At 49.0% G+C, this 14996-nt stretch overlaps 6 protein-coding genes across 6 annotated transcripts; 3 read left to right on the forward strand and 3 right to left on the reverse strand.

Moving 5' to 3' along the window:
* Positions 1-831: 831 nt before the first annotated feature.
* N7503_011995 (autophagy-related protein 27) lies at positions 832-1977 on the forward strand (the record flags this gene model as incomplete). The annotated part of the gene is made up of 3 exons (XM_057071541.1): positions 832-1099; positions 1229-1709; positions 1782-1977. 3 exons carry the CDS (start codon positions 832-834, stop codon positions 1975-1977), a joined length of 945 nt encoding a protein of 314 aa, XP_056918152.1.
* A 1038-nt stretch (positions 1978-3015) lies between these two features.
* On the reverse strand, positions 3016-4540 carry N7503_011996 (uncharacterized protein; the record flags this gene model as incomplete). The annotated part of the gene is made up of 4 exons (XM_057071542.1): positions 3016-3159; positions 3220-4029; positions 4237-4419; positions 4478-4540. The coding sequence occupies 4 exons, from the start codon at positions 4538-4540 to the stop codon at positions 3016-3018; spliced, it is 1200 nt and encodes a 399-aa protein (XP_056918153.1).
* Positions 4541-6636: 2096 nt separating this feature from the next.
* Positions 6637-8469, reverse strand: N7503_011997 (aminoglycoside phosphotransferase family protein; the record flags this gene model as incomplete). Its single annotated transcript, XM_057071543.1, is given in 6 exon segments — positions 6637-7032; positions 7047-7462; positions 7523-7727; positions 7802-8035; positions 8111-8283; positions 8325-8469. The coding sequence occupies 6 exon segments, from the start codon at positions 8467-8469 to the stop codon at positions 6637-6639; spliced, it is 1569 nt and encodes a 522-aa protein (XP_056918154.1).
* Positions 8470-10091: 1622 nt separating this feature from the next.
* Positions 10092-11251, forward strand: N7503_011998 (amidohydrolase family protein; the record flags this gene model as incomplete). Its single annotated transcript, XM_057071544.1, has 3 exons — positions 10092-10526; positions 10576-11053; positions 11106-11251. 3 exons carry the CDS (start codon positions 10092-10094, stop codon positions 11249-11251), a joined length of 1059 nt encoding a protein of 352 aa, XP_056918155.1.
* Positions 11252-11421: 170 nt separating this feature from the next.
* N7503_011999 (uncharacterized protein) lies at positions 11422-13008 on the reverse strand (the record flags this gene model as incomplete). The annotated part of the gene is made up of 1 exon (XM_057071545.1): positions 11422-13008. One exon carries the CDS (start codon positions 13006-13008, stop codon positions 11422-11424), a length of 1587 nt encoding a protein of 528 aa, XP_056918156.1.
* A 379-nt stretch (positions 13009-13387) lies between these two features.
* On the forward strand, positions 13388-14782 carry N7503_012000 (Major facilitator superfamily domain general substrate transporter; the record flags this gene model as incomplete). Its single annotated transcript, XM_057071546.1, has 1 exon — positions 13388-14782. One exon carries the CDS (start codon positions 13388-13390, stop codon positions 14780-14782), a length of 1395 nt encoding a protein of 464 aa, XP_056918157.1.
* Positions 14783-14996: the final 214 nt, after the last annotated feature.

Below are 14996 nucleotides of genomic sequence, written 5' to 3' on the forward strand. Positions count from 1 at the left end.
TGTTGTTTGGTCGTTGGGAGGTTTTGGTTGCGAGATTGGATTTGATGACTGGTCCGTGCGCACGGGGTTTGTGGGCCGCAGCTGGAGCTTCATGACTTTGGTGAATGCGGCTCTACTAGATTGTATCTCTGCTATGGTATACATAAGATGAGAGTATCTATTGGTTGGCTTGAACATTCATTTTAGATTATAGATGGGATGTTGGTGTTGGTGTGGTCTTGGTGCTTTGCTGTTGCCAGTTGACATATTCTATGAGAGGCACAGGCACAGTGCAAAGGAAAACCAATATGATAGCTATCAAAGCTTAAAGTACCATTTCATAGCTTTGGTTTCGAGTCTACTGCTGCTAGGTATGTCCGATATGGTAAAGATAGCCCAGCTCACGAATAATAAAGTACAATACAATGTAGACAATGTCACTGTTCCCGGTCGGGTGACATCATCACAAGCTGGACAAGAAGTTGATTTCAAATCTTCAACTAATGTATTTTACCTGACAAATTGACCCAAGACCAATTTCGAAATCCCAGGCAGATAGATTGTTGGGCAGTTGGGCGGCTCCTTGATGTGCTGCCTATACCTCACCAGCACAGCCAGTAACAAGCCACCTCGGAGAAACGAAACACCTCCGCAAATCCTCAGCCATCGTCATCTTCAACTTGACACGCAAGCTTCACCACCACAACCTCTCAACCAGTCACTCATTTCCGTCCCGACATACTCTGGGACACGGTCCATACTCTCAGAGTCCTTTTAGGAATCAATCTCCCGAGCTCATAAGCTCCGACCCGAATCGCGAATCCACCCCAGCCCCATAGACCGACCGCCGCCATGCGAATACAATCCAGCGGAGCTTCACTCCTTCTCTCGGCACTAGTTCCAAGTCTCGTATCGGGGTATATCTTCGATTGCGCGGACGTCAAGACGAAGGAGCATACATATGATCTCAGCGGACTGCGCGGGACTCATGAGATCGTGCACACGACCGGTAATGGGACGGAGGGTCTCATGACCAATACGACATATGTGCTCAATATCTGCAATAACCTCAAGGGAGCTGCGAATCGCCCTGAGGGTAAATGCGGGACAACCAAGAACAGTACGTGGACCCATCAACCTCTACCTCCGTGATTTGAATGGCGGGCCGGGGACAGCAAGACATTGAGCAAGCTAAACAGCATGGCTGTCATGCGATTCATCCGATTACTGGACTGACTTATCTCCTTAGTTTGCGGTTTCACAAAGACATCCACGGAAGACGGCGGCGGTTCACACTGGGCCTACTCCCTTGCCGGCCTCGACCACCTAGGCGAAGGCGGCAAGGATGTCGAAGCTACGCAACTGAAGGAAATTGACGAGGCACAGGAGGGTGTACGCGTCAAGATGGCCGGGGGTGAATACCGGGAGGAGGCCGACGCGAAGAAGAAACCTGCTGCCGCCGTAATTGATTTCCAGTGTGACCCCGACCGATCTGGACTGGAGGGATTGGCCGTTACGGAGGATGAGGGTGCCGAGAAACGTCGACGAGATGGCGAGGCTGCCAAGGAGCCGAGTCTTACGTTCAAGAGCTTCGGACCCAATGACGATAACACCTATATCTTGAAATTGAATTGGCGGACGAGATATGCGTGTGATAATTATGAGGGTGGAAACTCGGGTTCCGGGGATGGTTCGAAGCACTGGGGTTTCTTTACTTGGTTCATCATCATGTGAGTTTTTCTTCGTCCCTTCTTCGGATTCTGCTCGCTCGCGCAAGATCCAGCTAACAATTTATCTTCCAGCGTCTTCCTCTCCGTTGCTGCCTACCTCATCTTTGGCTCATGGCTCAACTACAACCGTTACGGTGCCCGTGGCTGGGACCTCCTACCTCACGGTGACAACCTCCGTGATATCCCATACATCTTCCAAGACTGGTTCCGCCGCGTGGTGAACACACTACAAGGGAGCGGATCGAGGGGCGGATACAGCGCAGTGTAAGTGCTCTCCTGCACGCCTGATTATGTATTTTGGGAGAATTACCTGTGATTTGCTTTTGATGCGTCTCTTCCATTTGGCCTTGTAGCCGGGACTTTTTGTAGCTTATTTATGGAGCAAGTGTTGGCGCTAGATGTGAGCTCGGATGAATTATAGGATTGGTTTCTACCTCTCCACGTGGTACATGATGGACTTGATCCATAGTTTGAATGAAATGATTTGTATTCTCTTGGGATATGTACGAATTTAAAGTAGGTAGAGATCACCGCTAAGGCCAAAGTCACATGCATCGGGGCCTGTGAGGAATGGCAGGGTAAAAGCTGGAAATTGACAAATCTGATTGTTAGTACGGACAATGATTCCCATTGGCCTTCCATGGTTGCGATGTTCCCCGCAAGCTGGAAAAGTGTTAGTGTCCTCAGTGGCCATGTTATAATCCGGGGATAGCCTCACGGAGAACCCCTGGATAATTACCCCAGACAACAGGTACGAAATAACAATTACTTACCGTTTATGTCGTCCTTCGTTTGCTTAACTTACCCGTAGGTCTATAGTCCATATATCTTACGCCAGGACAATCCCAAGCCAGAAATCAATATTCAATCTCCCTACACACAAAGAACAGAACACGCAAGCCATAAGACCGAGCGCAAAACACTGCAAATACAAAGTCGGTGTAGGACAAAGCATAAATGAAACACAAGCATGCAAGATCATCGCGGCGTCCACCAATCCCAGCACCGTCTCCATAACCGAAGACGGGTGGAGATGGCGTGATTGGAACTAAATCGTTCTCATTATAAGAGTAACAGTAACAGGTGATAAAGCAAGGTTGCTGGGGTTCGTCAATGCGGTTTAAAACATGGGGCCGCCCTGTCTTTCCTCCGTAATTCCCTTTTTTTGGTCTTTTTTTCTTTTTCTTCCTTGCTGTTCCATCGTTCATACTTATATCAATGCCCACTCTTCATACCCATACGGGCGGGTTCAGATGTGAGACCCGTGGACATGAGCACCTGCTCTTCCACTGTCTGTCATTTGTATTTAGACCTTCATGGCGAACTGCTTCAGATACAGGTAGTCGTCGATAGTCTGGTCGACGGTCGTGCGGATAAGAGCAGCGCCTTCTGGACCATACTTCTCCAGCCACTCGGCATCCCACTGCTCCTCAGTCTTAGGAGCACGTTTCTGAGCACACATGTTAGCCCATATCCTCATCGCTAACCACCTCTTTTAGGAAGAACTTACATGAGCTCTAGCAGTCAACCCCTTCGACTCTATAGCATCATTGTGGAATCCACGCCATTTCTCAAAAGCCTCACATGCAAACGCATAGTCTTCCTCCGTCTCCCACGCCAGCATGGAAGGCGAATAAGGAATACCGGTACTACGACAAAAGGCCTCGATAGTCGGCGCTGGGTTATCAAGCATACCATCCGCATCAACAACACAAATCTCATGGACAGTCTCCTTATCCGCCTCGGAGCCAGGCTCGGGCGAGAGATCAGGTCGCATAGCAACACGAGGACCGACAAGACCCTCACGACGCAGATACTCGAAATGACGGCGCAACTCGTTGTACCCCGCTTCCTTGGGGTCGAAGTTGTAGAAGCCAGTCACTGTGTCCAGGGGTGGGATCGTGCACCGGTAGTACGATGGAATACTGTGGTGCGGGTCTCGGATCAGGAATGCCCAGTGGAAACGTTCTTGAATCTCACGCGGCATCACCGTGGGATTACCCGGTTCCTTGGGTGTGTCATATGGGTACGGGCTGTGCTTGCCCGCACCGTCACCATTCACAGCGCCGTTAGTCTCGCTGTGACCGTTGACGTGACCGTTGACACCGTTGGTCACGCCGTTCGCCGTGCCGTTCGAGGTACCATTTGTACCATCGACGGAGGCGTGGCCATTGGTGTGGGTTACACCGTTGGCCTGGTGGGAGTCGTCGTTGGTGCCCACACCGCGCTTGATGCGTCGCAGTGAGGGGGCGATACTCGCAGGCTTGCCACCAGGCGGCAAAAGGTAGGCATCGATATCCTTGATAAAGACTCTCTTTCCCTGTAAGAAGGTAAGTTTCCCATCGAAATCAAGGTGTCACGAGGTGGAGACCGATTTCTCGGTCCTGGTCTTCGGCTCGTCCGTAGAATGCAGGTGCCCTCCATGTCAACCCGTGCATAAGGAGACATGTGTACGTTACAAATTCACAGGGGTAGAAAAAGAAAAAGGAAAAGAAAAAAGGGTTCAGGGTAGGGGAAAGGGTCGGACCTCTGAGCCTTCACGTTCCAGTCTATCCATCACAGTGCGATATGTTGAGTCGCTGAATCCGCTGTCCCGACGACCCTGTTCGTCATCTTCAAAGCGGTCGGCCAGACGCTCTGGACCGTAGTACCAGGCGTCGCCGAACGGCTCATGGACGCACTGAATGGTGGCGCGCTGAGTCATGAAGACCTGTAGACCTAGATTAGCTCTTACTTCATAGTAGAGTGAATATATGACTTTCACATACCCGCTCAAAAGCAGTAGAGCATGCGCGCGGATGCGCAGCCACATAGATAGGTTTGTTCGACATGATAACGAGTTGCTAGTTGCTCGCGTGTGAGGTTTCAGGAAAAGATCAACATATGTTTATTCCTTGAAGTTGATACGATTCTCAGACACAAAGGCTATCGGGAATAGACTCGTGACAGCCCGATAAGCCCCCGATGAGGAACTAATGAGGCACAAATGCAAACACGCTCTGTTTGGATAGAACGCGAAACAGAGTTTAAACTGCCCTAAGCAAAAGGGAGTAGACCCGGGGGCCTTGAGCAAATGCGAGTGCTTGCAGATGAGTTGACACAAGGGTGCGATGGCGCAAGAAAGTAAAGTTGGCAGGTACGCAGCCTTTTTATAAGGCAGCCTTGATTTCTGGGATCCAGTTTTAACCCGAAATGGGAATGTAGTTGGAGAAAAATAAAAAAAAGAATAAACGAGAACTTTGGGAGGGGCAAAATGTCAAAAAAAACCAAGGATTTATGGGTTGAGGGGGGCGATGAGCTATGGATCAGCCTGGAGACTATGGATCTGGACTGAGCTCTCCTGCACGAGTACAACGTATCATGCTTTATACCATTCAGAGCTTCTCCAGGGCTCCTGACAGTATGAGATCTACATCGATGTTGTGCATAGACATCATCTAGACTACACCACGAGAGCTGTACTCTATTCTAAAATTTTAATGCCTCAGTACTTGGAGCGGTTTCAGACGTGGAGTTCAAAGACAGTTAAACTGGGTCCTGAACAAACTACTGTCTCAGTTCGCAAATCAAAGCTGCAACAATGTCCATTCCTCCCTACCCCTCCACAATTGCCCCGCTGCAGGGCAAGCACTTACCTATCCGCTTCTATTATTATTTTTTGCGTATCCGCCATGAGCGATGAGAGCAACGGAGAGGAAAACTCTACTGACCACTTTTCGAACCAATGGGGAGCTTGGTTGTGGGCAGTAGGAGGGATGGATCTCCGTGTCTGGACGCGTCGACTCGGAACCAAGTGTCCACCGCGCGATAAGTTCACGATGTCGGGCTCGATCTAGTTGGCCCGGTGAAAAGGTCCTGGATCTGTTTCCCCTCCCTTTAAAGGCCAATGTCCGAAGAACGGAACAAACAAGTCAATCACCTCACGATTTCCTTTTCTTTTTCTTTGCCTCGGTCACGCTCGGCCGATAAATGGGCCACGAAAACCCTTAGTCGAGGTCTGATCCCGGGTCGTTGAAAGTCAGTCTTAGCCGTTTTGCGGCATGCCCGGCCACCATTGACGTCATGACCCGGGTGATTCTGGGTCGGCTACTAAATGGATCGCGATGGGGCGGTTGGTGAGGAGGGGGACTGGATACCAAAGTAAGTCAGAAAAAACCAGGAGTTTTTCATGTGGGTGGGGTGTGCCCTGAATCTCTTTTCCGTAAACCGGTATTGCGCATCATTGGGATGCGGAGTGTCAGATCAGATCCAATTCTGGACCTTGCACCGTGGTAACCTTATGGAGGACTGTGGACCGGGGGCTTCAGGTGGGCTAGTCCCGCATTTCTATGGCTACAAGAACACGCGCAGCTGAATCCGCCAATTGCGGGTGGCGCAGACTCACTTGTTCAACGTGGGGGGAAGTCTTTGCGTTCTGGCTTGATGACACGGCTGATGACTCAGCTGCTGACTTGGCTTTACACCTGAGGCAATCAAATGGTACCATCGCAACATGCACTACGGCAGTCGATAATGCAGCTCGGGAGGTAACGGTTGCAACTGCAGTCAGCTGTCGCGCATAAAAAGTGGACTGTCGAGGATGAATGCCCATTGTTGGGGTTGTATCCACAAGCCGTTCCCTGAGAGGACTATGATTGCAATCAGATGCAGCCATTCTGAAACATCTTCTATCTAGTGCCTATCATGTAAGGTAGCTTCCTGCTCTCTTTTACCATTCCTCTCTTTCTCCAGCTTCATGTCAGTGCGTCCACGCACTTAGACCAGTTTCCTTTATCGCCTTAATTACGTCGTGCATGTCATTATTCTATCTTGACGATGATTTATATATCAACATGTAGCCTAAAAGTGCGTGGTAGGACCGCCAGGAGCACGAAAATCGAGAGATAACATATTATATGATGCTTAATGGCGATATGTAATTGAGATCTCAAACACCAAATGGCGTGTCATACCATAGCAGCCTCTCGGCCTCTAGCTCCTCCTCATATCTATCTTCTGCGAACGCTTCACGCATGACGTGTTGAATTCCCTGGAATCGTTCTGCGCCATACATAAGCTTCGTATACTCCCAGTACTCAGGATAAAAGCCAGCGCATTCCCAGTCCACATTTCCAGACAGGCGTCCGCGATCAATAAGATTATTGCTAGGATGCAGGTCTGCATGCGTGAAAAAAGATTGGTATGGACGGGTATGGACGGCTGAAGTCTTGTCCTTGGTCTCATTGCGCACGTAGGAGTGAACGAGGAAGGCATTGAAATCGGAAATCAGGTGGAACGGACCACATGTGCCGGAGGGAAATCGATGATTAGTGGGCCGCCATGACTATTGCCGAAGACATACGGGGTTCGGTTTGGAATGCACCGCAGCTGCGACAAAACACCCTTCAAATCTTTCGACAGCTCCTCGCGCTCCGAGTATGAGAGTCGGTGAAAGACCGCCTCCGGCGTTTGTCCGGGCACGGCCGTCATAATGAGAACGGGGTGCGTTTCCTGGTAATCATCCACCCAGAGAGGTGCGGGGATTGATGTTATTTGTTCTACTAGCCGCAAGGTCTCAGCTTCGTTACGACGAGAGCATATGCATTCTTTCCCATACAGTCCGAACGGCAGCTGGTGCACGAGCCCGGTGAAGTACCGCGGGTATAAGTGACTGCCTAATTTCAGGAGCACACTGTAGCATTGGACACGTATTAAATTGGGTGCAAAATGCCAAAGAGAGCGTAATGCTTTTTCTGTCCTTGCACGCAAGTGGACTATTTAAAGTGACCAGATCAGCCTCAAAGTCTCATACGAAGGGGATCAGTGTGACATACATAGAGGGGGCGAGGGCCAGCCCTCAAGCACTTGTTCTTCAACATGAAATAGATGCAGGGAGGCTGCAAGGCGGCAGTGTGTTCGGAATAAGAACGGATCTGGAAGAGGTAGCCGTCTTGGGTCTCCATGATGAACATCTGCGTTGTCTGGTCCCATGGGCTGCCATCGCTGAGGAAAAGCGATCCACAAGGTTCGGGCTCGCGTCTGGAGACGAAATAATAGTGCCAAGTCAGTCAGGAGCACTTATAGCGTAAGCCAAGAAATCCAGAGGTACAGACATAAACCTTTCTCGCCGTTTTGATTTTGGTCTCGGTGTTATCATTCCACTGATCGCCAGTATATGTAGGGGGGAAGACTTCGATGTGCCCATTTCGAAAAGCTGCATGAATGCTAGGAGAGAGTAAGAATAAATTTCTCGGTAGAGATCCCAACCTATCAGTTTGTAGAATGGTCTGAAGCTCGAATGTTTTGGCAGGGGTTAAGAAGGCTTGCAGAAGGGCATAAAGAGGGCCCTAGTAGTAGAATAAACGTAATATGGGTTAGATTTCAATTCTTATTCAACATAGAGATGCATAATGAAAATCCACCTGCGGGTCCATGTCACTGTCATCGAAAAGGCTCGGTGGGACCACCCAGGCATGATCGAAACGAATGGATATGCTGGGATCCAATGTCTTCTGATCCAGCATAAAGCAGTGTGAACTGTCCCGAGCTTCGACCAGATCTCGTGCTTTGGACGGGACTCGGTCTCGCTTGGCCACTGATTTTGTGGTTAGCGGAGCACACTCCGTTTCGACTGACACTTAGTGACAACTCGCTTCCAGTCGAGTTTTAAATCTTGCAAGGCTCGCTCCGGAGGACGGCCGGAACGGTCGTGGGCCTTTTCCCAGACGTACTGAGCAGCAAATTCTGGATTGACAGCCCAATCTAGAAAGGCTCTCCACATCGAGTGCTCCACTGGTGTGAGCCGAGTGGATTCAATTCACTGGATAGTCGCGTCATACCTTCTAACTGGTGGCTTCATTCATAGTGATGAGCGAAGAGTGTGCCGAGACCATAATGTCTAATATCTTCCTGTCTGCCTTGTCCTTTCATTGCCTCTGGACGTATCAACAACAGGGATGGGGTTTAACGAGCAAATGGGTCTGGGAAATCGTCACGTGCAATACCACACCTAATCAGATTCGCTGGCAGAATCTCTTGGGCAAGCTTGCTTCCTCGGCAAAACCTTGATGACTAGCGTCTTTTTTTCTTGAAGATTAGATTGGAAATGATAGATGAATGCTGTCACTCCAGCTGCCGTGTCGCTGCCGTTGTATGACAACAGCCACCTTCGGAAGCGGTAGCGAATAAGCTAATAGCTCCCCGGAACTCGGTTGGCTCTGGGCGGCCCGTTCCCGTCGGTAAGTAGCTGGCGGCTCGTAACACACTATTCTTGAACAAAACATTTCAGGGTGACAATTAGGTCAATGGCCAATCGTCACAACTTATGAAGGCGCAATACTCTTTCTGGCTGATCTAGAACCTCCTGGAACCGCCTTTTCCAATAAGGAACGCCGAAGATCAGATTAGACCCGGGCAATGGTTTATTCAGCTGGCGCTATATGTTCAAGGAAGCGTCATGAACATTGATAGTCAGGCGGCTGAGCCAGACATGCATATATATATAACGGGTCGCATTGTACTTGCGCTCAATCTCTCTATCGTTACATTTTTACCATGGATGTCCTTCGAATAGGTAATATACTACCTAAGTTGATTGATCTTCTTAAGAAACTACTCACCCAGCCAACTTACCATCCATTAGATACGGAGTGGTAGAGGCGAAATATACCTGTCGTCATAATCTCGTAGTACTGTAGCCACCTTAAAGGTAGGCCGCTACATAGCCCGTCATCTCACTTCGTTAGATGACGGACTATGCCTTGTTGTAGGCCTGGTATGCCCCCTCAGGACTTTCCAAAGATGGGCAAGATTGCGGGCACGCCATAATTGATGAGTCTGGTAATCATTGCTGGAGCATAGCTCGATGATTGTCGGGCCTGTTGCAATTTGGAGTGAATCACGCATTCCGCGGATGACCGCTCTACGATGCCAAAAGGAGCTTGAATCGGACGGGACCTTCCCCCTTTCTTGCCGCGATGCATCGGTCGGGGATGTATCCAGGGCCCAGATTGCGACTTAACAGAAAGAAAGCATCTATCTATTGACTCCATGTGCTTAATGTATGAAGAGGCAGTATATGATGTGACGCCAACGGATCTGTTGGCATCTTTCTGCCAAGACGGAGTAATCTCCACAGACTGTTGGAGCCGACATGGGCTGGAATCCCATACTGCTAGTTCTTACCTACGAAATATATTTGCGGACAATGATTTGGCCATCCATCAGGCTTTTTAGCCCCAGTCCACGAGAGTCTCACCTTCGCCTTCTAATGTGCCGACCTGCGTTCGCTAGTTTTATTTTTCTCATTCCCGCTTTGTCTTCCATTTCTCTGAATATCGATAATTATCTATTGCTTATTGTTACTCACATCATTGTGTTTTGTGCTAAACTATGCCGATAGAAATGTCTTCATCACGGGCCTGCTTCCTCGGTGTTTTTTTGACATGTTTGGTCAGCTGCCATGCTACCACTCATTCTCTTGGCTCAAATTATCGAATTGATGTTCACTCCCATGCAATCCCAAACATTTGGACGCAAGCGATGATTTCAGAAGGGTTCCCTGTTAAGAACGGCACTCTATATAATGATGGCGCCCCAGTCCCTGAATGGTCTTTAGAGTCGCACATTAGCGCCATGGATAGTCTTGGTGTTAATTATTCAACAATTAGCATCACTGCCCCCGGCGTATCATTCATCAAAGAGGCCGAGAAGGCCAAGTTCTTAGCACGGCGAATCAACCTCCTGCTTCATGAATACACTCAAAATTACCCGGCTCGCCTCGGAGCACTCTGTCTTCTACCTCTTCCTTTTGTCAACGAAGCAGTAGAGGAGCTAAATGTGAGTTATACTATGCAAAACACCTCAATCAGACCTAAGGAATTATTAGTTCTGCCTAGAGACTCTCAAATTCGTTGGTGTAGGCCTATACACCAATGCTCATGGCATATACCTGGGTGACTCGGCTCTTGAACCCGTTTTCGCAGCTTTGAATGCAAGAAATGCCAGCGTCTTTGTCCATCCAGCTTCTCCAACCTGCGCTTCCGTCGCTCTGGGCCATCCTATTCCGATGACCGAATATCCCTTTGACACTGTGCGCGCAATGGAGAATTTACTGCTAACAGGCCAGCGTGCCCGTTATCCGGATCTGAAGATTATCTTCTCTCACGGTGGGGGCGCAATACCCTATCTAGCCAGCCGTATTGCAGGCGTCGCATCCCTCTCTTACGCGGGTGGAGTAGCGTTTACTGAAACCATGGCACAGCTTGCTGGGTACTATTTTGATCTCGCTAGCGCGACATCTGTTATCCAGCTAACGGCGCTCAAAAGTTTTGTTGGCGCTGAGCATCTTGTGACTGGAATTGATTGTAGGTGCCTAATGCGAATACCTAATTTTGTTATGCATACTTACGCGGACAGATCCATATGTTCCCCTCGCGCAGGCAGAGCCGGGATTAGTCGGAATTCAGGGGAATGGAAATTTTACCAACGAAGAAATGGGCCTCATCAAATACCAAAACGCTTTGGCGATATTTCCACGGATTTCGGATGCCTTGAAAGTTTAAAAGGGGTGATTTTAGTCTTGTCATATTTTCCCTATCCACATGTGGAAAGACGTGCATGTTGCCAATCTGTTTGAAAAACATATAGGCATCGGTGAGCTCGGCCGCGAAGACGAATGGTATGCATCTTCGTGGACATCATGGCGTCGCTGGTTTAATCCAGTGATATATTCTCAAAAGACGGCTGTTGTATATCCTCCTTTTCGAAATTCGTCAAGCATTTCTCGAACACACCGCGTCATCTCATCTCGATAGACTTGTTCTCGAATAATCAATGGATTTCCCGCATCCTTCGACCTCTCCATATAAGCGCTATCATCTAGTACCGGGCGCCCATGCCGCAAGAAGTGCATACCCAGATAGTACAATGAGAGACTGTTTGTGATAATGGGACCTCCTGTTGTCGGTTCATAATGACGCTGGGAATGCTCTCTGAGCTCCTCCCACGACGCGTACCACGTGTGCAATGCTTTCTCAAGGACGGAAATATCCACAGGCAGTATTGATGTTTGAGCTTCTAACAATAGTGAATGCACTGCCATGATCAACAGATTCATGCCGAACTCGGTTATATTTGACTGCGAGGGAGCCTGTCCAGCCATCAAGCCCTTTACGGAGGACAAAAAACAGCTGGTCGGATCTTGTGCAGGAAGTGCGGCCCATAACGAGGCAGAACATGCGTTCCAGCTGGAGTCATCACAAGGAAAAGAGGCTCGCGTGTCTGTAGGCAAGAGCAGTGGCTTACTGCCGCATAAGATAGATTGATAGCAGTCCACTGAGAAGACACCCCAAAGAACTCTCTTCCGCGACTCATTGTGGATCCATGATTCCCATGCATGTGCATTTCGTGTAGCCTTGGTGCATTCCCCGTGAACCTTTAGAAATCCTGCCTGTCGTATTGTTGCGACAAGCAGTGGGTGAAGCAGTCGCGATGCAGCACGTTCAGCACTTCCCTCGTTAACCATACTCGCAAATTGGAATAGGACTAGCGCTTGAAGCTCTTCAAGTTTTGGTGGTATTCTATCGCTATGAAGGCAGCACTTGGCCAACATGGAAGGGAGAGATGAGTAAAAAGCCTTGGCATCTGATTTTGATGTTGGGTCGCTGTCAAGCCCAGCACCGATGATAAGGATTGATCGAATGAGCGTCGAAGTGGATGATGCCAGACAAAAGGTGGGGATATGCAGTATAGGGAAGAAAGAATGGAAATGGTCAAAAAAGAGCCTTGCATATTTCTCAAGTCGATACACTGGGATACCTTTCGAGTTTCCTAGTTCCAACGTAAAGTCGGCAGGAAGTCGAAAGTTGTCTGGACACAGGAATCCTGCACGCATTGCTGTGTCTGGGGTGACCACTCCATACGTTGGCGTGCCGATGTCGTTCTGAGAAACCGTAGGGTTCCCCATGATCGACGGGAAGTCGTGTGGATTCCAGGTAAATGAGCTCAGGTAAACCGAGTTTTCAAGCTCAGCCAATTGGGCTAGAAAATCATCGTCATCGGGTGAGGATCCCTCAAATAATGACAGGTCGATGGGTGATTCATTAAAGCTAGCCAGGTCCGCAACCTGATAAGGCCCATCTTCACTCCCGGTTTGTGGCGATGGAATGGAACTGATGCCCCTGGACCTTCGCGCGCGTTTCTTGCGCTCAGCGCGTACACAGGACAAACCCTTTTGCCGACATCGTGTACAAGTTTGATCGGCAATTTTGAGATCGCATCGGAGTTTGGAATCGGCGCAGGCAGTGCAACATTTGTTCATTTTCCCGATTTTCCGAGTACGGGATTTTCAGGAGATAGCGAGGTGGGTTTCGCTGCTGGTGAAGAGGGGAATTAATACGAGATTCTTTCTAGCTTTCCGCCCCAATACCTTGCAGTCATCACAGCCAACCGCTTTGTCATCTCCCTATCAGCAAAAAGGAGGTTTGATGAAGGCTTGCGGGGTTTTGTGATATTCCCGAAGTCCCGAACCACGAAATATCGAAATTCCGAAGTCCCGATCATCGAGAGTCGGAGCATCTCCACGATTATATATTGAATCAGAATGCCTCACCAACTCTGCTTTCTATCACTCCAGAACAGCTCAGACGTGGCCACAGGTTTCAAAAGCATTGTTTAAATAATTATCAATCGAAATCACCATGTCTGAAGTCAAGCCCACCGAGTCGACGTCTACTTCGACAACTCAAACATGGTTCGATCGCTTATGTTTTTTTCAGAGACGTGAAGACCCAAAATCTCACACTTCATGGCAAAAATATAGCATCGTTGCAATCATAACCTTATCAGCCTTCACCGCGCCTTTTGCGTCCTGCATTCTCTTCCCATCATTTACCACTCTCGTCGTGGACTTTGACACCACCGAGACCAAAGTCGCCCTGACAACTACCGTTTTCCTGCTAGGCTTGGCAGTTGCACCTTTGTGGTGGAGTACATTGAGTCAGGAATATGGTCGCCGACCGGTGCTGGTTTTCAGCTTCCTCATATCTACCGTTGCCGTGATCGTCTGCGCGGTAGCTAATTCACTGCCCTTAATCATAGTGTTCCGTATGATTGAAGCAGTTGGCTGTTCATCGGCACAGAGTGTTGGAGCAGGCGTTATCAGCGACATATTCGTTCCAACTGAGCGTGGCTCAGCTCTGGGGTGGTTTTATCTTGGAACACTCATTGGTCCGTTGGTTGCCCCCATTATTGGAGGTGCAATTCAAATATGGCTTGGTTGGCGAGCCAACCTCTACTTCATGGCAATTTTTACATTCAGTGCCTCGATGCTTACCATGATGTGCCTCCCGGAGACATCGGTGAAGTCCGCTGAGAGCCAAGAAAAGATCCGATGGTACCAGACAATCCAGCGTGATGCTCTGGCTCCTCTGCCCAAGCTGAATTTCCTATTGGTGCCTTCGATTGCTTTGACAATTGCCTACGTCAGCATTTGCTTCGCCAGCCTGTACTGCTTCAACACGACACTACCCTATGCATACTCGGCGCCCCCTTATAATTTCTCTGCGATCGAAGTCGGTCTCTGTTATCTCAGCAATTGCCTCGGATATGCCATCGGCAGCATTTTCGGAGGCAAGCTGAGTGATGCTAAGCTGCGCCAGTACCAGCTCACACATGATGGAGTGATCCATCCGGCCGAAAGAATTAAGACCGTATGGTACGGTGTTGGATTTGTTCCGGCGGGTCTAGTCATCTACGGCTGGTTGGTTGAGAAACAAGTGTTCTGGCTCGCCCCTCTCGTTGGCGCGTTCTTGTTTGGACTAGGGCTCATGCTTGTTACCTCGACAGTCATGCCTTTTCTTGTGGATATCAGACCAGGAGTGGGCGCTTCGGTGGTGGCTGATCTGAATCTAGTCCGCAATATACTCGCGGCCATTGGCACCGTTCTATCTCCAATTGCAGCAGACAGTATCGGATTCGGGTGGTGGATGACAATTTTGGCAATCATCTGCTCATTGTCGGTTGGTTTAATAGTAGTCGTTACGTGGAGAGAAGTTGCTGAGAGGAAGGTGCCAGCTTCGGAAAATGTGGTTTGAATCTTTCAAGGTACTAGTGCATAATCCTTCTACGACTTAGATGTGTGTTTGTCTCCTGTATAGTGTATAGGGCCTGCATAATAATGAGATATTTTATTTCTGCATGATGCATTTCTCAAGGTTTGACGTGTGCTTTACCTAAAATGGCGTATTGAATCGGTACCATCTAGAACGAGCTTTTACATGAAGGCAAACTTAAGAATAAGAACCTGAT

This window comes from Penicillium pulvis, assembly GCF_028828015.1.
Source record: "Penicillium pulvis strain IBT 33274 chromosome Unknown scaffold_8_segment0_segment0, whole genome shotgun sequence".
Lineage (NCBI taxonomy): Eukaryota > Fungi > Ascomycota > Eurotiomycetes > Eurotiales > Aspergillaceae > Penicillium > Penicillium pulvis.